Below are 25,799 nucleotides of genomic sequence, written 5' to 3' on the forward strand. Positions count from 1 at the left end.
TATATAGCGAACTAATTAGTCTTAAGTCTAAGACTACTTAAGTAAACCAAGGTACCCTTGCTATGCTGGTGAGCAGCTGCTTGTTTATTTGCTGTTGAGATGCCTGTCCATGCTGAATTTCCAGCATCTAGTTCTGGCTTCTCTGTTATGATCCATTGATCTCCACGACTTTTTCTGCCCCAACTATGTGGTCTTGATTACTCTAGCCATAGAATAAGTGTTGGAAACTAATAAAGCAATTTCTCCTATTTTATCTATTGGTTTTTGCCCTTTCTAGATACATTTTACAAGAATCGGAAACCGATCCAATTCATCTCAATCATGGAGGAAGCATTCAGTCTTTTGATACTAAAAAGAACAAAGAATGTTAGTTACAACCTTTTGCTTATAAAGACTTTTTGTCAAGCTGTGAATTTTTCATTACACCCCCCCCCACACACACATATATAGGGGAGTATATATACATATATATATATATGTGTGTGTGTGTGTGTGTGTGTGTGTGTGTGTGTGTGTATGCGTCTATGTGTGTGTGTGTGTAGAGACAGATACAAATACATAAGCATTTGTAATGGCACATAGATATTGATTGATTTTCAATTATTGGCCCAAGCTTATATTACTGGAATAATCTACACTTAGTCACGTTGAATGGAATTTTGCTCTGTATTTCCTCTCTGTACTCCTTTTTGTCAAGGATTCTTGCAAGAATACCTGTGAAGGCGTAAGACTGTTCTGTTGTTTTATTGGTTGGCGCTGTCTTGGTGGGGTTGTTGGAATGTCTTAGGATTCAATAGCATCTGGGAGCCTGGAAATCACAGCTCAGGACAGGTGGAGCTGGTGTCAGATTGCTTCCAGAGCTTTCTGTTGGTCTTTCGTTCATTCTCCTCTTCCTTAAATCGGCTGTTGACAGGAGTCTTGGGGTCATTAACAGAGAATTGTTCTCTTTCCTAATGAATGTTTTAGTGCTACTAATTTCCCTCAGAGCCCTGTGTAGCTAGTCCTATACAGTGCGGCAGCTGGCTTCCCCTTCATCATTCAGTTTAATGGATTCTTTTCCCTGAGATTTTCCCTCACCCATAGGTCATTTGGAACTGTGTTGCTTAATGATTCGTGATTTTCCTGCCACTTACCTCCTATGAATTTTTAGTCCGATTCCATTGCAGAGGGGGACTGCATTCCACATATCTTCATCACTTCGAGTCTGTTGGGTCTGTGTGGAGGCCCAGCGGTGGTCTGTCCGGTCTCTCCTCGGTGGACACTGGGAGTGAGACTTTCCTGCTGGGGAGTGTAGTGTCCTGCACGTGATTGGTGATGGTGAGGAACTCCACCTGCTGCTGGTTTTCTAGCCAAGACACCAAGCCTATTGTCCACCCTCCTCTCTGGAACCCCAGCCTGCCTCACAAAGCAGTTCCTGCCTGAGTGGGCCTGTCCCCAGTGCCTGTCTCCCTGCTTTTGTCTGACACGGGGCTGAGTCCTTTCTGCCTCCCATCTGCCTCTTCCCAAGGAGTCAGGCTTGCTGGGAGGGTCGAGACGCCAAAAAAAGGACTCTCAGGGGTCTGAAGGCCGCAAAGGAGAAGAGAAATGCAGATTGTTCACTGAAATCAATGTGATCTGATAGAAGGTGCTGAAGAGCACTGAGCTGCAGTTGGAGTCAATGGGGGTGTTTTGTGTGGTGGGGTAGTGGTGTGTGTGTGTATGTGTGTATGTGTGTGTGTGTCTGCTGTGTCTGCTTTGAGTGTGTGGTTTGTGGTGTATGTGGTCTCTGGTGTGTGTGTGTGGTTCGTGGTGTGTGTGTGGTATGTGTGTGGTGTATGTGTGATGTGTGTATTGTGTGTGGTTGTTGTGTGGTGTGTGTGGTTGGTGTGTGTGTCGTGTGTGGTTGTTGTGTGGTGTGTGTGGTTGGTGTGTGGTGTGTGTTTGTGTGTGGTGTGTGTTTGTGTGTGGTGTGTGTTTGTGTGTGATGTGTATGGAGTGTGTGTTGTGTGTGGTTGGTTTGTGGTGTGTTTGTGTGTTTGTGGTGTGTGTGGTGTGGGAGAATTTGTGTGGTGTGTGCATTTGTATGTGTGGTGTGTGGGGGGGTTTATGTAGTGTGTGCTTGTGTGTAGTGTGTGTGTGCTGTATGTATTGTGTATGGTTGGTGTGTGGTGTGTGTGATTGGTGTGTGGTATATGTGTGTGGTATGTGTGCATGGTGTGTGGTATGTGGTTTGTGTGGTGTTTGTGTGTGGCATGTGTAGTGTGCCTTGTGTGTTGTATGGTGTGTGTGGTATTGTGTGTGTGATGTGTGATATGGTTTTGGTCTGTGTTTGTGTGTGGTGTGTGTGTGTGATGTGTGTGGGTGGTGTATATGTGTGTGGTGTGTATGTGTGTGTGGTGTTTGTAGTTGGTATGTGGTGTGTGGTGTATATGTGTGTGTGCGTGTTAAAGGAAAATATTTAATTGACACAATTATTTGTTTCCATTGAAAAGGCCGAATATACCTAGTGATTAATTCTGAAACCTGTGGAATTATTCTGTTATGTAACATGACATCATTATATACATTTTTTGAATTTGTTTTTTGGCCAATGTGGCTGTGCTTCAGGGCTTACTCCTGGCTCTGCACTCAGGAATCATTTCTGGAGGGTCTAGGGGGACCATATGAGGTGGCGGGGATTGAATCTGGGGGCCATATGCCAAGCATCCATGTTACCCATTGTACTACCTCGCTGGCCCCTAATTCAGTGTTTTAGCTTGAGCTTATCATTCTCTCTGTGAGCCTATTATTTCTACATATGTTACAGAATGGATTGCACCATTCAATTCAGCCTCCGCATGAGCTATTTAGTACCACAGACTTACAGGCATCTCAGTGGGTCTCAGCTGGTCAGCAGGGGTCAGCTCACAAATCTCATCTGGTCAGCAGGCATCCTGGTGGTCCCCTTCTGGCATCCTAGATTTGTCTTCAACATGCACTGGCTGTTGTTCAGAAACTAAACCAGTTCCCTGTGGTCAGCTGGGGAGAACACAGGTGAAGCTGTTGTGTGACCGTTGGGACAGCCGCTGCTGTGTAGCATGTGACACCCACTGTGAGCCTGACTCCGTGCCTCAGGGTTAGGACTTTTCCATCGACAAGTGACAGTGCATCTTCTGTTGACAGATTTAAGACTTCTTAGGGCTCTCAAGTTTGTTCTCAGAAATAAAATATTAAATCGACTCATTTGACCTCTGCTTGAAGTAGTAATGACACATCATCAGGTATTGCACCCTGACCAGTGACATTTTCTTTTTTTTTAAAAATTATTTTATAAGGTAATCACAATGTTTTCATTACATTTAATATTCAAACACCAATCCCACCACCATTACATCTTCCCACCACCATATTTGGGATGTTTCCATCCCAAACCCCAATCCCTGCCTCAAAGGAGAACCGAAGTAATATATCTTGTATTGCTTGATATGAAAAACCGTTGAAAATGCTGCAAAAAAGTACCCATAGAGGAAAGAGTGTGAAGATTATTCTATTTTAGACCGGTGAGTTTTCCTTATGAGAGAAACAGAACTATTTAAGGGGCAGATCAGGAATAAGCACCTGTGAAATAGCTCTTGTTAGATCTCACTTAGAGGAAGATGAACCCAGGAAGAGAACCAGCAGCACGCGTGAGGGTGACTGTGTGGCTGTCTCATCTTCTGCCCCGTGCTAAGACAAGGTGTATTGTAGGATTTCTGCAAGAATGATTGTCTCAGGACTTGTCTAAATATTGCTTTCTCCTGAGGAGGGCTCCCTTTCAAGGGCCAACCATGCCCCTTTCAGAGCTCGTGTGACAGTTTGAGAGGGAAGCCCAGGGAACCAGCACCCCCCGCCCCTCCCCTCCAGGGATTCTGCTGAGCCTCTGGCCACACCTAACTGTGTCTCTGTCTCCCCGGAATTCAGGCTGTCCGGCTTCCAGCTACCTTCCTCCATTGTGAGCAGCGGCTCCATCCTCACCCTTTGGTTCACCACGGACTTCGCTGTGAGCGCTCAAGGCTTCAAGGCGCTGTACGAAGGTAGGAGACTGCTCTCCGCGCTGCCCCTGCCTGTCCACTCCTGACCAGGAGCCGGACAGAGATGGGGCTGGCGTTTCTCTGCTGGCTCCTGGGGCACAACACATGGTGTTTGCGTTGGGAGTGAAGGGTTTCAGCCTGCCACATGCTGCCATGGCTAAGCTTTCTTGTATAAAACGTGTTTCCACACTTTCCTTTGTAACAGGAGAGCGCTTTGGTGTTGGAGAAAAGGTTGGGGTTTGTTTTTGACATCGTGTTGGAAAGTTTCAAATGTTTGGAAGTCAGAGCCTTTTTGGTCAAGGGTGCGTTTTCTTATCCTTTTAGACGTTTTAGACTGGTCCTCTGTGCTGTGATGAAAGTGGTCCTGAGAAACGAGATTGGGTGTTTGACCTAGCAGCTTGAGCAGGCAGAAGTTGGTTTAGGTGTTTGGTTCCTGAGAGGCATAGAGAAGAGATGTGGTTTTATGTCCTCGGCCTTAACTCTGGAGATAAGTACTGCTGGAGGCTTTTGTTTGTTTGTTTGATGTTTTGGACCACAGCTGGCAGTTCTCAGGGCTCAGTCCTGGTTGGGCTTGAGGGCACGGAGAACACCGACCCACCCTCTGGGCTAGGTCTCCAGCAGCAAAGTTGGAGTATTGCTATTCCTATGGAAAGACTCTTGGGAAGGATGTTTTAAGAGATAGAGAGGTTCAACTTTTGGTAGAGAAGGTTCCAGGTGGAATCATTGTTTTCAGGAGTCACACTTGAAATGCTGGCGTGTGAAAGTGGAGGGATATCTGTCTGAACCTTACACCTCGTGTTTGCACGGCAACTGCCCTTGTGCTCAGATTAGCAGAGCCCTTACTTTTTGGAGAGAGATAATTCCAGGGCCTGCAAACTGAAGAAAGGGGGCATTGATGGGAGTGTGGCCGGTCTGAGGACCACCCTGGACGCCCCCCCCAGGTGGGTGAGGTTTCCAGATTAGCTCTGGTAAGTATCACTGGTGGGAAGTGACCTTTTCCATGTGCTTTATGCAGCTTCTTCGCGATTACCAGGAAATATCAGGGCGAATGTTCTCTCTGATCTTGCATCTGAAGAGACCAATGTAGCTTTTACCTCTAACAGCTTGTGGAGTAGAGTTTCTGCCGCTGTAGCTGCTGACTAGGGGGGTCTTTAGAGCCCGCACTGTACATCAAGTGGGATTGCTGTCCCAGAGGGATTATTGGAATACACATTTGGATAGAGCCTCGCTTTCTGGGAGTAACTTTCTCTTTGGAAAATCAGCACTAATTTGAGATTAATAGATGTGATGAGCTTTCTAATTTAAAAATGTATACCATACTCTGTAAACCCCAAGTTCACATCTGCCCCTTCCCTTCCCTCCCCTCCCCTCCCCGCTCTTCTCCTTTCTCCACTGTTTGCAGTGGTGTCTCTAAGGCAATTCTTGTTCTCTGAAACGTACCTTGGACAATCAGCATTCATGGTGTTTGCTCAGAAGGTTCACAGAGCTCTGGCATTTTAGAAACCCTGACAGATTCCCTCCCCTCCCCAGCAGTGTTGGTGCTGAATAGTACCCTTTGTGGGCTGTAAGACATGTGTGCTAGACGTGAGAGGCAGATGGATGACTCTGCTTAATCTTTCTGGGTGGAGGTTGCTGGTGGTCCTCGGGACCTGGTGTCCATATTAAAATCATTGGTGAGATGGTCTCTTCTGGAGAATCATTCCAAGCTTTTTAAAACATTATAAAATGGCTTGAAAAATAAGGTCCATATGTTAAATTACACGTGTTTTGAAGAAGCACCGATAGCTGGGGATATCTTTAAAATCTACATTGTGAATACTGATATCAACAGAATCTGATATTTGCAAGTAAATAGCATCTTTATTTTGAAAATTTAAAAAAAACACATGTTAGTACTAAAATAAACGTTTTATCAACAAAATCACAGTGTACCAAATATCTAATATGTGTCTCAAAAATATTTCTCAGCTGACTTAAAGGTCTCCTGGGAAAGTGAATTTGTGTTCTTGGGTGGAGACAGGACCTAGCAGGGTGCTCTGGGGGAGTGAGACGCCCGATGCGTCAGCAGGACTGGACCCCAGCAGAGCTGAGGCACAGACACAGACGCAGGGGCAGTGAGAAACGTGGACGTGGTCATGTGACACACACAGACACGCCCACTGAGATCCTGCCAAAGCAGAGCCCGGATGAGGATCGTAACACTTGATGCTTTCAGAACCCGGACCACTGCTCCCTTTCAGCAGCAGACCTCCCATCCCTCTGTGCTCGCATTTTGAGCAGAATCCCATCTCCGCATGGGAACTTTTGTAACCCACACGAGGCAGAGGAGTTATGTTGTTTTAAATTTATTTTTCCTAGAGAATACTTATTTTTTTTGGCAAAAATTTTGTGCTCTTTAGTAAAAATAAAGATCTTTTTTCTATTGCCAGATGTGTGATTTTTCCATTAAATTCTTTGACTCATATTGTGGAACATTTCCCCCATATTTAGAGTCTGTCTAAACATGATAACCTGGGGCACACACTAGTGGTTTTGTGGCAGTTCTTTGGAATAGGTTACGTGGCTTATTATTTACTTGTCAAATATTATGAGTACGGAAACTGCGAGTTAAAATATTCTAATTAATGTTCCTGGCCATTGAACTTAGCCTTGGAAGTTACATGGAAACATTATAAATTTTACTGTCACAGCTTATCCATGGCCATTATGTATGCATGGAGCGCTTTAGAATCTTAGTAAGTCTACAGACTGTGTGTAAATAACCCAATTTTTGCTGGTAAATAAGGATGAGTGACTTGAAATTGTACCTTACCCTATTCCTGTCCCCTACTGACTGGGGTATTTCCTAATCCTGCCTCCTACTCAGGGTAATCCCTGATTATGCCCATTACTCAGTGGGGTATTCCCTAATCCTGCCCCTTAACGTATTCCCTGATACTTCCCCTTATTCAGGGTATTTCCCAATACTGCCCCTTACTCAGTGGGGTATCTTCAAACACTGCCCCTTTGGGTGTTCCCTGATACTGCATTACTGCTTGTATCATTGATCTTCTACCTAGAAAATCAAGTGATTTTTTTTTTTTGGTGAACTTACCACAGCAACATTGGCGTTCCTTTAATTTCCAGCGAGAGGCTTAGCTCTCCAATATCTACACCCCATCCTGACACACCATGTACAGATCCTATTGATTTGTGCGTTGCTATTAGTAGTCCTTTAAGATCTGCTGCAAGGCCCCAGGGACAGCACAGGGGTCACGTCACTGACCTTGCATGTGACCCAGCCTAGTTCTCCACCTCTGTCCCCTGGACACTGACAGGAGTGTCTCTGAGCACAGAACCGGAGACCTCTCTTTCCAGCACTATCTGCATGATTCCAACCCTCCACCCCCCAAAGAATATCATTAAAAATATCCATTTTCCATAAGGTGTATTTAGGATTGAATGGAAAAAATCACATTGGAGCTCAGAAAAAGCAGGCATGGAGTGTCAGTGCCTGGTGAGCCGTAACCATCACACAGGATGAAGCTGAGCCTCTGAGAACAGCTTGGGACATAGGGTCATCCGGAGACCCCCTTAGCCTCACACCCCTCACACCGGTGCGCTGGCTCACCCCATTTCCCAGGAAGCCATACTGCAATATTCTGGTGCTTTCAGTCATCAAAAGTGATCCAATGAACTGAGAACCCTAGACATCCCTGAGGAAGAAGCAAACTACACTCTGTGCTTCTCTTATTTGATCAGAAGCACTTCACTTATGTGTCAAGTCTCTTTTCTGTCATCTTAATTTTTGCCCCCAATATACTTTCAAAGGTTTTACAGTTTGTTTGGTTTTTAATACATTGGCTTTTAAAATTAGAAATAATGTTATAGCTTAGAAACTTACAATTGACCGTGATTTCGATGAGCAGTTTTAGATGAGCTTTGGAAGTAAAATAAGTTTCTTTAACATTGATTATGCCTTTCATAATCTGGGATTTTGTGTGAATGATGTTTGAGAAATACAGCCATGAACAATGGGCTTATCTGCATAGTAGCCTCTGAACTCAGAACTTACTCTGAGTACATCATTCTTAGTAATAAGAGCAGCTCAGAAGTTTGGAGCCACATTTTTTCTGAACAGTTGGCAGATACCTTATCTGTAGGTGGCAGGCTTTTGAAAGGAATTGGATGACCATCATCTGCCAGTTTGACTAGCCGCTTGTGTTTGCCATAATCACTAGGGGAGGCAGTGAGAAGGCTAAATTGGATATATATCTAAAGAAAAGCTGATAAATGGCAGAAAAAAATTAATATTACTTTCATTTTTTGGATACAGCAGAAATTGAATAGGGAAAATTTAAAGCACAGACTTAGACAAATATATCGATGATAAACTACTAATTTTATTAACTAAATGCCTCTCTCATTTCCCAAGTGGCATCTTTTAATGGATTGGTGTAGGATTCTCTGCACGGACTGTATAAGGACCTGAAGGTGTCTGAGCTGCTGTAATTTAAAAATTACTAGATGTATTACAAGAAGGAATTTGACATCACTAACAAGTAAAAAATGTATTTGTGGCAGGAAACCGTTTTCTACATGACAGTTTTGATACTTAGATTATGAAAACAATTGCCTGTAGAGATGGTTTACGAGGCACCCTCAGGTTATAAGACGCTCTTCTAGAGGAACCCTTCTTATTAAAATATTTTTGTCTCAGAAGTACTTATTCTGTCAATTATAATGTATGTCCTTAGTAAATTACATGTATCTCAGTGGGTAGATAAGCAAGTAGATGCTGGGCAGATGGTAGATTATTAGGACAGATGGGTGATAGTTAATAAATAGGTGCTATATCAGAGAGAGAGAAATGGAATTGTGTAGGGTGATGTGAAATCACATGTACAGTTTCTTTCTTTTTTCTTTAGAATTTTAGGGCCATATGGGGTGTCGGGAATCTTGGTCCGCAAGTTGCAAGGCAAGCACCTTCTCCACCGTACGGTCTCTCTAGTCCTGTGAATTTTCTTATTAAATCCTCACAAGATTCTTCTAAGTAAAGTTTCCTACTGTTAAAAATGAAGTAGTGACAGAAATAACTTCATTTTCTAAGATCTCATGGCTACTAAATCAAGTCTACTGCGTTTGGAAGGTGCAAGTCTTACCTACTCACTAGATCCCTCTTCTCTCCCTCATCACTGTTCATCTGTGTAGACAGAGGTACAGAGAGTGAATCCTTGGACACATCTGTGTGGATAGAAGCACACACTTGTAAATCATTGAATATGTCTCTGTATACACAGACACACACAGGAATCCATGAACATATCTGTGTAGACACAGTTACATGCAGTGAATCTTTGGACTCATCTATGTTGGCACAGTTACATGTAGTGAATCCTTGGATTTGTCTGTGTAGACACAGTTACATGCCATGAATCCTTGGACTCCATCTGTGTTGACACAGTTACATGCAGTGAATCCTTGGACACATCTCTCTAGATAGATGTACATGTGAATCATGGAATGTGCCAGTCCTTGAACACATCTGTCTCGACACAGATACACACATGTGTGTGCTGGATGCACATGGCTAAGCACCCAGCCCCAGCCCCTGTGGCTGTGAGTCATAGCAACACACATGTCCTTTCCCTCTCGCCCCTCCCTGAGTGTCATGAGCACTGAGCAGAGCTTGTCTCTGAGCCAAGGAGGGAGAGGGTATCTGGGAAACTCACTGGTGTGCCATGCATCCTAGGTGACCCCAACCAGGCAGAGGACTGAAAGGACTAGGGTGGCCACTGCACGATTGGTGCTCACATTGCCTTGAACGGCTGTGCCCTCTTGTGGCCAGTGTGCAGAGACTTTCTGGAAGTTTCTTTGTGCATGAGGGGCCTCCTGTGGAGCCCAAGACACTGTGTCCCCTGTAGGAACGGAGCAGTTCATTTTGGGAGAGAGGACACAGGGACAGGCCCATGGGGCAGATGAGGTGTCTGGAGCCACCGAGGCACAGCACTGGGGGCTGGGCTGTGGCATCTCAGAGACATCCACTGCACAGGGCCCTACCCTGCCCTCTGGCATTGCCAGGTGCCCACCCACTTGCCCAGCCTGGGGCTCCCAGTCTGTCTGGTGGAAGTGGGGACATCAGGCCCCGCCTCCAGCTGACCTCTGGGCTCATCTCTCTTTGCTAAGAAACACTGAGGGAAGCACCGTGTCTCCTGTGGGCAATGAGGAGTCTATGGCAACCTGAGTCCTTCCCCTCAGGTACCAAACAGACACGCCCGAACCGTTCATGATGAAAATCCTGCATGCGCCACCCCAGGAGAACTTCATCCTGAGGGTGAGGGTTTCCTTCTCACGGCCAGGACAGCCCCCTGGAGAGATCTGGACACGGCCGCCCCCGATGCCACTGAGAAAGGTCATTCCAACCAAGAGACTGGCGGTCCCTCCATTGAAATATTTAGAGACAGAGTGACTTGTATAGGCCATTAATTTCATTCTGTAAAACCTTGAAATGGATTAATTTCCATTGTCAAACTCGGCTGGATGGGGCGGCTGCCTCCTTTTCTGTGCCCCTGAGGGGCTGGGCGGGGGGCTGGGCACCTCAGAGACCAGGGGGCGGCCTTGCCTGGGGTCTCACTCAGTAATTAACCCAGGGGTGGGAGGACCAAGCACGCGGGGTGCTTGTTGGCTGAGTACCTTTGGCATTTCCCTCTGACACATCCCTCCAGCAGAATTTTCTTTCCTTGAACGTGCATGGATCTGGGTTTAGAAAGAGCAGCTAGATTATTACCCTTCAAGCTCAAAGCTTTATTTAGAATGTCAGCACTGATTTATTTCTCCCTTGAAGTGATTATCCAAACTCAACCTGAATTAGAGCATGCAGCCCATGGTCTGCTGGGCGCAGGGCAGAGAGAAGAGAGGGAGAAACATCAGCGAGCTGTCCCCCAGCCGACTCTCACAGTAGCTGGGCTTGGTGCCCTGACAGAGGCTGGATGGATGAAAACCTTTGAGAGCTCGTTTCCTCTCCAGGAGCAGGTACCCGGGGCTCTGAGCGCCTGAGTTGGCCCATCTCCACCTCCCTCTCCCACACAGTATCCCAGACCACTAGGTTACACGGCAGGGGTGTGTGAGAATTCTCCCCAAAATGGCACGGCCTTTCGGGAGACGTTCTGTTTCCTTTCTGAAAGGTCACCTTCAGGCAGACCGAAGTAAGAGACCGTCAGGGGAAGGGTAAGATGCCCAGTGTCCTCTCCCGGGCCCACCATCACTCGGCAGATACCACTCACAGAGGAGGGGAGAGGGGCATGCAGGGGTCTCACTCTGCTGAGGCTAATTTCTCCATCACAGCCCAGGCCATGACCCAAACCAATGCTCATCAAGTTTTGGGTCATCGGAGGGTCACAGCTAATGTTCGTGGCATACATGGGTTCTAGGAGCATGTGTGTCCCTGGGAAGCATGTCGTAATCTACCCAGACACAAAGAGCCCGATCTTGGGAGAAGGTCGTTGGGTTCTGTCAGTAGAGAAGGTAGCTCCCCAGCCCAGAAGAGCCAAAGCCATTCCATCCAAGCCACCACTGTTTCTCCTCCTCTGAGGCCAGTGTCCAGCAAGTGGCTCTGAGGAGTAGCCTGGCTCTGTCTATGACAGAGCGTGGGGCTGCCATGCCCACCTTCATAGGATGCCCCTCCATTGACCTGCTGAATGGTTCTGTATATTGGTCCAGCGAATAATCCATAGCATCCACATGGTGATGAATCGGCTCTCTCCACCAAGGCATCTGATTACTGATTCATTAGCAGGAGATCATTGCAAATTGACTAACAGAGTAATTAATACTCTGAGGCCTATTCTGTATTTTGAGGGTGTTCTGCAGAGCTCAAACCCAGCATCTCACAAACGTGAGACATGCGCCCTACTGCTGAAACGCCCCCCTCCCCACCCCGGAAAGCTCCTGTTTGGATGTGGTGCCAAGTTCACACCCATGCAGGTATACATGTAAACACACATACACTCCTTGTGTGGTTTTCCTTCACACATCATCACAAACCTTTTTTACGATAATATGATTACAGTGACTTATTTTGGGGATTCTATGTCCATGGCATGATCTAGGCGGCATCTGTGATACTAATGATCCAGTTTCGGGAAGATGCTGTTAAAAGTCTTGTCAGAATGTGTATGTAACACTATGTAAGCAGTTTCTCTGCATTGCTGTATGCACCCTGTCTGGATGCAGATGCTGGAGAGACTCGTCACGAATATATATGTTTACACAAATGACTGATTAATTACTTTGGGGAGGAACTGGAATGATTAGAAAGTGGGATTGTTTAGATTTTTTTCTCTTGAATTGTATTATTTTAGCTCCTGGCAATGAGCATTTAAAATTAAATAATGAGCATCATCGGGAAAGACATTTCCGAAGATCATGCAGAAATTAGTCTATTAAGTGGAACTCTGAGTCTTACCTGGGAGATGGAGAGGAACGTGGACAAGGTAATTAAAGGACCAGCAGGACTGCTTCCTGGGGGCATAGTTCAGGTGCCATAGTTCACGGGCTCCAAGGCACCGTGGCTAGAAAAATGTGGCTGAAGAATAAGAAAAATAGACAGTATACACTCAGTAGGAATCTTCTCACAGAAATATTAGTCTGTCTAATGAGCACTAGGGAAGACCAAGGTTGTAGGAAAGATATCTTCAGAAAGGCTAATCACGAACAAATTAGTGCTTGCTCTCATCTGTACTTGGTGGGTCTCTGTCCCAAACCACCAGCAACTCTATCTGCGCTGCTTCGTATATTTCCTTCAAATCATAATGTACCTTCTATTTCATATGCCCACTCCTTTCCCCAACTAACTTATTAGTTTTTATTGATTTTACCCAGTTGTCTCTTGTGCCATAAACAAATTGTTCCATACTTTATATGTAGAGCCCTCTGTCTACCCATGTCAAATCTACCCCGGTTATCTTTGTTAGATAAACTAGGTAATTTTTGGTAACAAGTAGTCTCAGATAGTTATTAAATGTTTTTTGTTTGTTTTGGATTCTTATTGGGGGGAGGAACGTTCAGTGCTCAGGGTTGACTCATGGATCTGTGCTCAGAGATTACTTCGGACAGCGCTCGAGGTTTATTCCTGTCTCTGGGCTCAGGTGTCACTCTTGGCAATGCTCAGGGGACAAGGTGTAGGTCCTGGACTGAACCCAGGTTGTCCAGGTGCAGGGCAAGTGCCTACGGCTGTTCCATCTCCCCGTATTCTATACATTGTTAGCTAACATGTAGCTGTACAAGCAAGAGGAATGAGGTGGGGCTATTCGCACCCTTTCTGGAATGTGCCCTCTCTGTGCCCAAAGTCAGGTGAGCTCTCTGTCTGAAAGTGGGGAGCCCTCCTCTCTCCATCCACCTGGTACCCTCCTTTCTCCATACACCTGGGGATCTCTTCTCTCCTTCTTCTTGGGGATCCTCCTCTCTCCAACCACCTAGGACCCTCCTCTCTCCATACGCCTGGGGAGCCTCCTCTCTCCTTCCACCTGGGGACCCTCCTCTCTCCACCCACCTGGGTCCCTCCTCTTTCCCTCCACCTGGGACCCTCCTCTCTCCCTCCACCTGGGGACATTCCTCACTCCATCCAAGTGGGGACACTCCTCTCTGCCATCCGTTAGCAGGGACTGTGTCCAGGGCAAGAGGGGCCGAGATGTTTGCGTGTGAGTAAGGACAGGGATCTGAGTCCTGGGTCTGACCCAATACTGAACCTCATGGAAGTGAGTGCAGATGCCTGTGTGGGCATGCACACCCTCCTCTGTGGGCAGGCTGAGGAAGGAGCCTGCGGCATCCCTGCCATCTTCACATTGGCGGTCTCTGGGACAGGTCCTTGGGACCCGCCTTGTTGGGCCCCTGAGCATGCCCCTCCCCATGGAGCCAGGCCTCCCTGCCAAGTGCCCATGCATTCTTCTTGAACTTCTGCTCATGGACATGTGTGATGTGTGCAGTATCCATCTCCTTTTTCATTTGTTTATATCTTTGCCCTTAATAAAACAAGGGTGGTGATGCCCAGGATAGGGAATCACCTACTTTTGGTTACTTATAGTCAGTTGGAGGCAGCAAAGAGAGAAACTCTGAAACAAGGAGGTTGGCATAGGGGAGTAAAACATACACAAGAACTCAAAAGACAAGTGTCTGGTCTTAAAATCAGGATAAACATATCAAGACTTGGTAGGGACATTGAATACACTGTGAAGGTCGTAGCAGAAGGAGCAGGAAGCATGAGTGCACATGAGATGTCGTTTGCCTGGTAGGGGTGGGCTTCAGGCAGGGACCTGGCATGTGATACCCATGCACTCACGGCCTCCTGTCAGGCCTGTGACACTGCAGATCCCAGAGAGTCCATGAATAGGATTCACTGTTTCTCTGCACAGAGTGAGCTGTTCAGTGAGATGGACATCAAGGGCCATCCCCGGGACAGAGGAAGGCCGGTGTTTGTCCACCTGCAGGCTTCTGAGGTCAGTCTGTAGGAGACTCAGAGTCCAATTCCATTTCTGACTTTGTACTTAACATGTAAATTCATCATCATTTCTGCTAATAAGATGGACGGGTCAGTGAGCATCGGCCAGCACCCCCGGTGTTCAATCAAGGAGAGCTTTTCAGGTGTGCTCTAATCCCTGAAGTTTTCAACTTGATTAAACTCTTTGTTTCCCTTTCATGGGAAGGCGGGCAGCCAAGGCACTGGCACTCCCTTCAGGCGGGGAGGTGGATTCTCAGGGTGGTCCTCGGGGTCCTTCCCCTGCCACCAGCCACTTCTGTGCTGGGGGCTTCTGCCTCTTACCATTTCCTGCTCACTGGAGTGTCTGGACCTTGAGATGGAATCTCTGTGTCAATGAGGCACAGAAGAGAAACCAAACCTGCCCATGGAAAAGCATCACTTGTCAGGCATGCGTGCATCTCAGATCTTCCCCCCAGAAATGGAGAAGGGGACCTGGCTCCCTGATGCGCCCTGCTGGCCTTTACCTGCTGCCTCTTTACGCTGGTGACATGGCTCCGGGGGCTCCTTGCCTTGGATCTCTCCAGAGGGAGGACTCGCTCTGGATGGTCAGGGGCACACCCTTGCTTTGGGCTGTCCTACCCCCCGGAAGCCACTCTTACCCAGATCTCCTTTAGGGTCTGTCCCATTCTGTCCCCCAGGCAGCATTTCTCCTATACAGGGCTGAGCTGGAGAAGGGCTGGGGGCTCGTCCGGGCAGGGACAGCTGGGGGGGGTGGGGGAGGGAGAGGCTGGGTTTCTCCTGTGGCTCTTCAGGGGGGCACCCAGTGGGGGGCACTCTAGGGATTGAATGCCAAGCACTTTTCAGCCAGAATCCAGGCTCCATCTCCATTTCTAGTGGCGGGCTTTCCTCTCCTGTCCCTTGTTTTCCTTTTTTGGGGAGGTTTGCCAGAAACTTGCCATGTACCACAGGGCTGGTCTGGGTCTTGGGGGCAGCCCCAAATGCACGGATGGTGAGAGCAGAGACCCCCGGTGCTGGGTGTTTGTTCAAGCTCTCTAACCCTGGGGACTGGTTCCTGGGGCTTTGTGTCCTGAGATATTTGGTCCTGATGGCCCTGAGTGTTTTAGAGTAGCACATTCCTCGCTGATGGAAGGGACATAAGCAGGAACAGAATCGAGTCTCCACAGATGCGGCACCTTGTGGCAACAACACCAGAATCAGCCAGGAAGGAAGGAAAGCAGGTGGGCTGTGGCGGGCAGGTGCCGGCCCTCACTGGATCCTTGCCTTGCTGGGCCTGTGCTCTCCTGCATGGGCAGGGAGGACCCCACTCATCAGCCAGGATGTAGGCCCCGCCCCCATGTACACTCAGCTCAGACATGATTCAGGCCTAAACTTAGAGCCAGTGTGAGTCCTAGGAAACCGAAAGAGCCTGTGACAGTGAGGCTGAGCCATGGATGAAGATCCCCCCTCAGCTCCCCTTCCTTCGGGTGAGTCCCCCAAAACCCTCACACCTTTGTTTCTCTTGGAGCCTGCCTGATCACTGCCGGGCTGTCTGGTGCAGTTGGGGGGTACTGGTGGACAGACAGAGCAAACACAGCGAGTTCCCTACCGTGTCCCAGCTTCCTGCCATGGCGTCCACCTGTTCACGTTGACTTGGGCTGTCTCTAGTCTCCTGGGAGCAAGGAGCCGGGAAGTACAGATGATCGAGAGAATGCAGCGTGGGCTTCTGGCCATGTCCACTGGCCCCTGCCAGCACCTCAGGGGGCCTCCGGGGCTGGTGGTCCAGTAGAGCAAATCACCTAGGGAAGGGCATTTCCTCTTCAACACTGTCACCTAGTCACGTGGCTCCCAGCTCAGCTCCTACACTCTCTGTGTGTTCCGTGGGAATCTGGAGCATGGCCCAGAACTGGTGGGATTTGGTGCACCATGGATGATGGAGCATGTGGGAAGTGCTGAACTGAGTGACCTTTCTTGGCCAGAGATGAGCTGGCCCTCCCTGCCCCCACTGGGTGGACATGATGCTTTCCACGAGTCGAGAGCAAGGGGGTGGCACTTCTCAGGATCATACTGGATGCTCCCAGCATCTTGGCATGCACCAGCCATGGTCACACTCATCCTGTGTCCAGTAGACAGACTCAGGTCTCCCGCCTGAGTCTCAGAGGACCCCACAAGAGCAGGGTCTGAACACGGCCGATGGCTGTGGGTGGGTGGGGGCAGGCTCAGTGCCCGGGCCTTCTGCCGGTGTCCATCAGGAGCAGTGCTGCCCAGGATTCTGGCCTCTGGACGAGCCTGTGTGGGTTGCATGGGGGAAAAGGTGCAATGGAGCTAATGAGAGAGTCAAGCTGACTGGGCTGTGTCCACTGCAGCTCAGTGGCAGAGGTTAACAAGTTAAAAATCAGCTTTCCTCCCCTCTCCTGTGTGTAAGGGAGAATTTGAGTCCCTTCTACTCATGAGCTATGATTGGAGTGATTTTCATGTCGGCCTATTTTTATTAATTGTCAAGATACTCAAGGAGCTCTGGCCAGGGGTGGTTTTATGTGGGTTTTGGTTAGCAGCTTCACTCCAAGTTTGCAGCTGCTGTGCTTAGGGAACCCTGTGTACAAAATTTATGTGACATTTATGCTGACCTGAAGGTCACTTTTATGCTATTATCATAGTTTCCCAGTAGGCTGGGAACTTGGGTTGTGTTTGGCACCTTGTAAAGTGAATCTTTGTGTTGCATAAATATTTATTGACCAATTATTATTTATTAGATCTGTCCGGTGCATATATAGTCAGTGTTCAACAGAATGGAATCCAGCCTCTGGGCTCAGGGCTCTTAATTCTGAGAGAGACCAGAGCACAGCAGAGTAAGCACATGGCCAGGGACCTGTGTCCACCAGGGCCACTCAGTGGGTGATGGTCAAGTGCCCACCAGGGCTGGACGCTGCAGCCAGGGCTGGGGATACAAAGGGTGCGAGATCTTCAATGAAAGACCAGGGCTTTCCTGAGAAAGTGGAGGGTCAGCAGGTGGCATTTCGGGAAGGGCCTTGTGGCAATGGCAGGTTTGGGTCTTACTGGTGGCGGCGGGGGGATGTTTGTGGGGGGAATCTCCTCACCACGCTCCGAGAAGGAAGGTGACCTGGAGATGTCAGGGCTGAGAAAGTGTCAAGCAGGTGCTGGCCTTGGCGGAGGTGGGGGTGGGGGGGTGGGGGGGAACGGGCTTCAGCTGTGGACTTACTCAGGGTCTGTCCCAAAGACCATTACCTGAGTGTCCACGACATGGTTCAGGACAGAGGACATGGGCTGCTGAGTTGCCAGTTTCAAGATGACCAACAGGCTGGAAGCTGGTGTGTAGGTCAAGGTGTGATGATTTAATCAGGGTGGTGGTGGTGGGGGGGAGCCCTGGGGACAGGCATGGGGCAGGGAGGACACACCTGGGTGGAGAGGAGAGATGAGAGTGGTTCAGCCGAGTGCTCATCTGTGCTCCCTGATGAATGCCCATAATGTGGGGGACCTGAAGGCCCTGCTGTCGTGCAGTCGGATTAGAAACCATCCAGAGAGATTTTCTTAGCATTTAGACGGGGAAATATTTTGACCGAGCTGTGGAGGAGTGAGTGCCCTTCGGCCTGAACCGCGGGTTTCCTTCGAGACTGATAAGGTGCTTCTCTCCTCGGGAAAGGTCACGCTGGCCCCAGGCCCCACAGGCTGCAAGCTCAGCGCTGTATTAAGTTTCCAATTCGAAGGAAACAAGATTCAATTTCATCTTGGGAATCATCTCTTGTTAAAATACTTTTGGAATATAAACTAAAAGTCATCCTTTAAAGCCGTAAATTTAGTCTTCGTTACCAGACAAAAAATTGACACCTGGTAAATCTAGGCTGGGTCTAATTCTCCCGCGATCAAATAGAAATTGTCCTTCAAATGACCTGATAGGCTTTTAGAAGCCTTTGCTCATCAAGATTCTTTTTTTTTTTTTTAAGGGAAGAAGCTGCCTTGTGTAGCCTGTGTCAGAGCAGCCCTTAGAAACGCCCATTAGAACCCGGAATAAGAGTGCACATTAAGTCAGAAGTGAAAGGCTGGGGGGCATAGGATGGGGTGGCCCTGGGTCTGAGGGCTCTCACTTGGTTCTGTCCCTGTGACCGTGCTTCAGGGCCCCACCAGGACCCAGGACGTCACCGAACCCTCCAGCTAACTGTTCAGCTGCAGATAGCCTCTCTCACATGGACACTGACCCTCCTTTCCGAGCAGATGATCCATTTGGGAATGTCCTGGAGTCCGTGGGGAGGGTAGGGGTTCCTGGGTAAGACAGGCACCGGAAGAGTGCAGGGCAGGAATCAGTGGACGCAGCTGAGGAGCTCACTCAGTAAAGATGATGGGGAAGCACTAAAGGTGCCCGTCCTCATGTGGACACGGGCTGCTGCTTCCCACTGGCCCTCTCTGGGGCAGCTCTGGCTGGCAGGGCAGAGAGACTCAGGTGGCCGGACCCCAGAGTCCTGGCTGGGCCAAGCTGTGCCTCCCTTCTCACAAGCATGTGGCCTGTAGAGCTAAGACTGCTCCCCCATGAGTGGCATGGGCTTTAGGCTCAAGCTGACCAAGGCTGTGCCAGGCTCAGGTGGCTTAACTCTGTGGCCTCCGTCGTGGGTGACCACAACTTGAAAATCAGACTAATCATGCAAAGGGGCACCATGGGCCCAGAGCTGCGGGAGCCTGGCAAGAGGAGTGGACACCTGCTCTGTGAGCCCTTACATGGGACGCTTGTGAGTCCAGGGTCCATACACGGGGACCTTGAAGGACCTTTTAAAAAGCATCTTTGGGAAGCGACGGAGCCCCTTTCAGTTCTCGGCAGGTTGTGAAAACCCCAAATCCAGCCGCAGTTTCTCAGTAATCAGGAGGCAGATTCTGCTGTGGTCTCGGCTGCCACTTCTGACACAGGGCTGGGTGGGGCTGTGCCACGGGGTCTGCCCAGTTGTTGGGAATAGGGCTGGGCTCCTCCTCCAGGATGAGTCCATTTGGCATCTTTCCCACCAAGAGGGCAAAGGAAGCCAAGAGCGAGTGGGCAGCTTTTTTGAACCAGGGACGGCACCTGGGGGGTGAGCACGGAGGGTTGGGGAAGGTCCTCGGGGGGGGGGGGGGCGAGTGATAGTAGAGCGTGGTGGTGCTGGCCTCACGTGTGGCCAACCCAGGGTCAGTCCCCAGCACCACCTAGGGGACTCTGAGGTCCCTCCCTGGATTATCCCTAACCACAGAGCCGGGTGAGGCCCCCCAGACAAAACTATAAATAGAAAAAAAGACGGGGTTTCAGCTCTTCAGGAAGCATCACAGGCCCAGTGGCGGGCACTAAGGCTGCTGATTCCTGCCAGCCACATGTCCTGCTTGCTGTGGCCACCACTGTCTCTCACGACACTGAGAGAATTTTGCAGAGTGGGTGGCCCTCACTGAAGAGGGGAGCGGCCGGCATCGTTTTCACCAGCTTGCCCAGAGACTGACTCGCCACTTGCACAGAGAGGGCCTGGGCATCTGTAGCACTGTCTGATCTGTGTGTGGCCAGGCGTGGCAGCAACCGCAGGAGATTACAGGCTCCTCTCGTGGCTCATCTTGAATACCTGCACCTCACACTTGCCGGGAAGAATCTGCCAAGCCTCTATGACACCCAGCCCATGGCTGTGAGCTATGGACAGAGTGGCAGAGACATAAGCAAATGCATGGCTGGTCACAGAGGTGCTTGGCCCCGGCTGGAGAGAGGCAGCAAGTGGCACAGGCCCCAGAGGAGACTTCAGGGTAGGTTTAGAGGAGGGGCAACTGGCAATACTGAAGCAGCCAAACATAGGGGATGATAACTGATCATCCAAAAAAATTGTCTGGTCTCTCGGGGTCCAGGTGCATCCGGTGAGGTTGTGTGCCTGGGGAGTGAGTTGTTTTCATTGTTTTTTTTTTTTTTTGCGTTCTCTAGAGCACTTTAGATTTAAGTTATTTTCAGACTTAAGTTATCCTTAAACATCATTGATGTGCTTTTTTATTCACAATTCTTAGCTTTGTTTTAAGACAAATGACATATTGTCTCCATTTTATTGCAAAACAAAAATAAGGCATCCTCCACAACCAGCTCATCCTTCCTGCCACTCTGAGAAGGGCTCAGACCAGACTGCCACAGACCCAGCCCCGGGGTCCCTCTAGGTAGGAGCCCCTCATGTTTCCTTGTACCTAATTACATTGTTCCTCTTCTCATGAGGACACTCAGGCTTGCTGAGTTGTGAGCAGATGATCTGAGGTGGAATCTTCTTTCCCCCCAAGAAAATAATAATTCATGTGTGAGCAACCTGGGCCCAGTGTTTGTGCTAACTGGAATAATCCCCATGCGTGGGCTCCTATGACGTGGCATGAACACCTTCAGACTCAGCACAGCTGCTGAATTGTTGCATGTGTTGTTTCTCTGGATGGGGGACTTGGAAATGGTTAGCCCAGGTGGAGATAGTTTAAAGCCGACGTGGACGTTGGACAACACACAGAGTCCTTCAGGGAGCCTTCCCAGTCAGCGATCACGCTGGCGGGAAGGAAAGACACCCTCGGGAGCATGTGGGATTGTCACAGGGAGAAGCGCCCAGCCCTCTGGGGGTGAGGGGGTGCCACTGAGCAGAGTCCTCCCAGGGTCAGGGTCCCCATCAGGACCTGGCCCAGCTCCCAGGAGAGCCAGGAGAGGCCCAGGCCACGCCAGCCACGGTAGAGGACGTGTCATGCAACCCCAAGGCTTCGTCCCGTCCCCTGAGAGAGAGTCATGTCAGAGTCATGGACACAGAGAGAAGCAGAGTCCGTGAGGTGCGGTTTTGAACCCCATGTGGAAGAGTCTTTACTTGAAGAGACGAGAGTCGGGCTCTGGCTCTGCAGGAAGGTGCAAAACTACCAGCCTCTACGTCCTGGCTGTGTCCGTGGCTCCGTAAGTAGACTGAGAAGGGAACCCGCCCTCCACAGAGGAAGAGGAGGGGCTCCTAAGTCACCCACAGGGTCCCGGGGCTCCTTCTCTTCTGTGACTGCTGGTGGATCTCGGGGGATGTGTCCCGGGTGCTGGGGGTCACCCCTGGCTCAGTTTGCTGCTTTTGCGGGAGGCCAAGCTGGTGACTGCATCTCCTCCCCATGATCCCCTGCACATGCCTAGTCCCTTGCTGGATGCTGCTGTCGGGCCCGCTGCTGCCCTCACTGCCTCTGGGCGGACGGCAGGGTGGCCTCTGCAGGGCTCGGGAAGCTGCCCTGCTGGCACTCAGGACACTCCCCCATGGGAGAGCTTCCCGCTACATCCCGCGTTGGTGTTTGAGAGACCCCTTTGCCTTCTCCCTCACCCTTCGCTCCTCATCCCTTCAACTCCCCCTAATTAAACCCGCCCTCTGCTCCTCCCCACCTCGTCCATTCAGAGCAAAAGAGAGTCTAAGGCACTTGGAAGTAATTTCTAACTTTCCCCCTGTCAGTTTACTGGGATGTCCAGGGGCAGCTGTTCCTGCATTCTGTTGGCCTTGATCTCTGCAGCACCGGGTGCCTTCAGACGCGCGGATGGAAAGGCCTCGCAGACCTGGTGGTTTTCTGTTGCCATCTTTGCTCCTGCACCTGCTCTCTTTCATGGGATAGAAGTGGTCCCCATGGCCAAAGCTTGGCCCTGCCCTATGCCCTATACCCTACGGTGTCTGACACCAGTCTAGGACTGCAGCTGACTCTCACACCCACCCCCTAGACGTGCCGCTGTGCAACATCCCTGCTCTGGCCAACCCCAGGTGCAATGGCTGCAACGAACAGGCAAATGCAGCTGTGGGTTGGGAACATGGACTGTGCCTTGCTGGGGTCTCCCAGCTGGCCCCACATGTGGGCTGTGCCTCGCTTTGTGCTCCTGGGGCCCCCTGGGGCCTCCTTGTATGCTCTGGCGCTGCTGGTGGAGGGATGATCAGTGGTGTGGCCTCTGCTTGTGCCTTGGATCTAAGATCAGGAACCCCAGGGGGAGCTGGCCAGAAGCGTGAAGATGAGAGGGCCAAGGCCGCACGGGGGGGCGGGTGGTTCTCAGAGCCCCTCCCCAGGCATCGAGGTCTGAGGGGTGTTTCTCTCACCCAGGCTGGCCTTTCGGGCACTGGAGACACATCTGGGGTCAGACTGAGTAGTGAGCACTCTCCTGTAGACCCTCTGCCTGAGATTTTGCCTCCCATCTCTCATGCCCAAGGTGGCCAATCCTGTGGTCCGCTGCTCGCGGCGAGAGCTTGGCGGCTCAGTTGAAGGGAGGGACTCGGCTGAGTTCTGGGCCAGCAGAAGAGGATAAAGTTGGTCCCCACCCAATTTTATCCCCACCCCACCCCACTCCCGTCCCTGGGGGTGGGAGGTGCTTCAGCTGTCCCTGCCTGTCCCCTGGGTCCAGGCTTGCCCAGGGGCACTCACAGTGAGGACACTGCTTCCTCCCTTGTCTCCGGGTGTCCTGTCTGCTTTTCTTGCCTTATTCATAAGCAACTCTGGGTCTTGGTGTGGCCATGGTCGCACTGGCCACCTCTTGGGTGTAAGCCTCCCTGTCTGCCCCCATGGGCCCCAGGACAGGGGAAGTCTGTCTTTGAGCCTTCAGAGGCCCCCACACCCTCCGCCCCCCCCCCCCCCCCCCGTGATCCTGCTTCTAGACCTTGCCACATGGCAGGGGTCAGGTACCACCCACATTCCTCCCAGAGTGCCACGGGCATGATCAGCTTTTCCATTGCTCTAAGCCACTGTTCTAGGTCATCAGTGGGGCCACTGCAAATGCACACCCTGCATTTGCTCACCTGCCTCCTCCCCGGGGGCCTCCTGCCAGGTAAAACGCAGCCCCAGGTGCCCCCTCTACACTCTGGCATTGACTACAGAAATGCGTGGTTCTCACTTGCCCAAGGTCCTCTGGACCCTGTGTCACTTCTTTCTTCCTCTCACTGGATTTTGTTATACCTATGTGGAAATACGGTCTCTGGTTCTACATCCCACGCATGCACAAAATAGCCGTGCCCATACATCAATTCCTGTCTGTGTTATCTTCAGTTCCATAGTCATGCCCTGCAGGTGACAGTGAGTAATTTGATAATAAACATTCACCCAGGATGGGTAGATGTTCTAGTCATATTAAAAACTAGGTTAGTGATATCAATAACCCCCAGCCTTATGGGAGAAGCTATGGCTGTGTATGTTAGGACCAACGGTGAATGATAAGTGGTGGAAATGGGGCCTCCGATAAGTACAAATTAGAGAGGACCAAAGGAGATGGTCACAATAGAAGAGATGAGAAAATTTTTAAAAAATGAAGATAGAGCTACTCGCTAAGAAAGTAAGACTTTGGGGCTGAAGCGATAGCACAGCGGGTAGGGCGTTTGCCTTGCACGCAGCCAACATGGCTGACCCGGGTTCGATTCCCAGCATCCCATATCGTCCCCCGAGCACCGCCAGGAGTGATTCCTCAGTGCATGAGCCAGGAGTAATCCCTGAGCATCACTGGGTGTGACCCAAAAAGCAAAACAAAAAAAAGTAAGACTTTTATGAAAATGAGATGTTTGCCAAAAGAAATTTTAAAGAATGAACCTCATGAAGGGCAGAATTAATGTTCAGCCAACTGAGGCAGAAGGAGAAGAGAGTGATGGCCTGTGAACAGTGCCACCCTGGCATAGATAACGAAAGCAGTGCCACCCTGGCATAGGTAAAGAGAACTGTGCCACCCTGGCATAGGTAAGGTCTTGGCAGCAACACAAATTATAACATTGCATTCAAGAAAAAATATGAGGGAAAGAAGTAGAAGGTTTATCTACCATGATCAAAAGCCAATCTGTAAGACTAACATGAGAATCATGACTCTGTATATACCTCAGAGCTTTAAAACAGGTAAAACACCTAAAGTCAAAATAGGCAGAATTACAAGGATAATTTGAACATTGTGGAAGCAGACTTTAAAATAAATGCATCAGAATTTATAAAGCAGATAAGCTTATCAAAGTTGGAAGAACAAGGTCAAAGGAACCATCCTGCTTTACTAAATGTCTTAGCTAATAGATAAAGAATCATAGACATTATTTTAAAAAATATACCTGGGACATCTTCAAAACTGATCAACAAAAGGATACGTTTTGCAACAGAGAAAATTTCAATATTATCCTAGAAATGAATGCCAGATGGCGGCGTCAGATGTTTGAATTGTATGAATCTTCATAATATATCAAGAAAAAATGAAAAACTTTATATAATTGGATATTAAGACATTAGTTTGTACTCGTTGTTACTAAACATTAATATCCCAGATGTGACAATGTAAAAAATAAAGCTTTTTTTTTCAAAAAAAGAGAGAGAGAACACTCTCTTTTTTTAGAGAGAACACACCCTATGAGAAACATTTGAGAGAAGTAACTTTTCAACAAAGTTATAAAACTAAGTAGCCAGAGAAGGGTCAGGGGTAGGGTACTTTAGGGTGTGGTTGATCCTGGGCTTTCTGTAGGGTACCCTAAGCCCACCTGAAGTGATCCCTGGGCACTGCCTGGTGTTACCCAAAACCCATAATAATAATGAAAATATTGGAAGGTGTGTACATATAAAAACATCAAAAATATGTAAGTGAATCAGCTAAGAAAGTGAAATAAAAAGTCAAGGATGCAAAATGGTTCTAAATTGTAGTGCATATGAGCACATTTTTGTGAATATATATCACTGACTTCATGCTTATATGGTTCAATCCACGTGTGTTCATTTTATGTGTCTATACGTGTGCTTGTACGCTATCTCATAGCTATCAGTCAGTAAGGAAAGAGAAAAGTACAGGACGACCCTGAACTTGGGTGTGGAAACTAAGGCAAACCTCCGCCCTCAGGTGTGAGCAGGAAGGAGATGGGGGAACACTGGTTGACATGAAACTGTAAACCCCGAATATCTGACAGCTCAGGATCCCGACTGTTAAAGAGCATGTGGAGATGGTGACCCCAAACTGCTGTTGGGAGCATAAGTTAGCACAGCAGTCAGAGAAGAAGATTCGCTCAGCGCCTTCGACTGACGTTAAGAGTGTTTGTACTTAAGAGTCAGTAATTCATTCATGCGCATCATGAGACATGTACAAGATTGTTCATTTCTGAACTGCTTGTAATAACGGCAAATTGGAAGTGGCCCACATGTCTCACGCGCAGAACATAAATTCTACAACATTCTCCGAAACACTCTCCTTTGGAGCACTTAAAGTACTTGTATGGCTTCCCATTTTGAGTCACTTTAAATAAAAAGGCAATATCAGAATACTATGTGATGATTTTCACAAATTTAAAATGTTCTTAATTTTTAAAGTAAATGATTATGGAGCCAGAGAGATAATCAGGGGCTTCAGGCTT

The 25,799-nt window shown here is 49.1% G+C and overlaps 1 protein-coding gene across 1 annotated transcript in view; it reads left to right on the forward strand.

Annotated features, from left to right (window-relative positions):
* Positions 1–25,799, forward strand: part of CSMD1 (CUB and Sushi multiple domains 1) — a 968,167-nt gene that overhangs the window by 376,640 nt on the left and 565,728 nt on the right. Inside the window, exon 3 of the mRNA XM_056113926.1 lies at positions 3,919–4,031. Within this exon, the coding sequence (XP_055969901.1) occupies positions 3,919–4,031 (113 nt within the window). The remainder of the gene's footprint in view (positions 1–3,918; positions 4,032–25,799) is intronic.

This window comes from Sorex fumeus, unplaced genomic scaffold (assembly GCF_029834395.1).
Source record: "Sorex fumeus unplaced genomic scaffold, SorFum_2.1 ptg000024l, whole genome shotgun sequence".
Taxonomy (NCBI): domain Eukaryota; kingdom Metazoa; phylum Chordata; class Mammalia; order Eulipotyphla; family Soricidae; genus Sorex; species Sorex fumeus.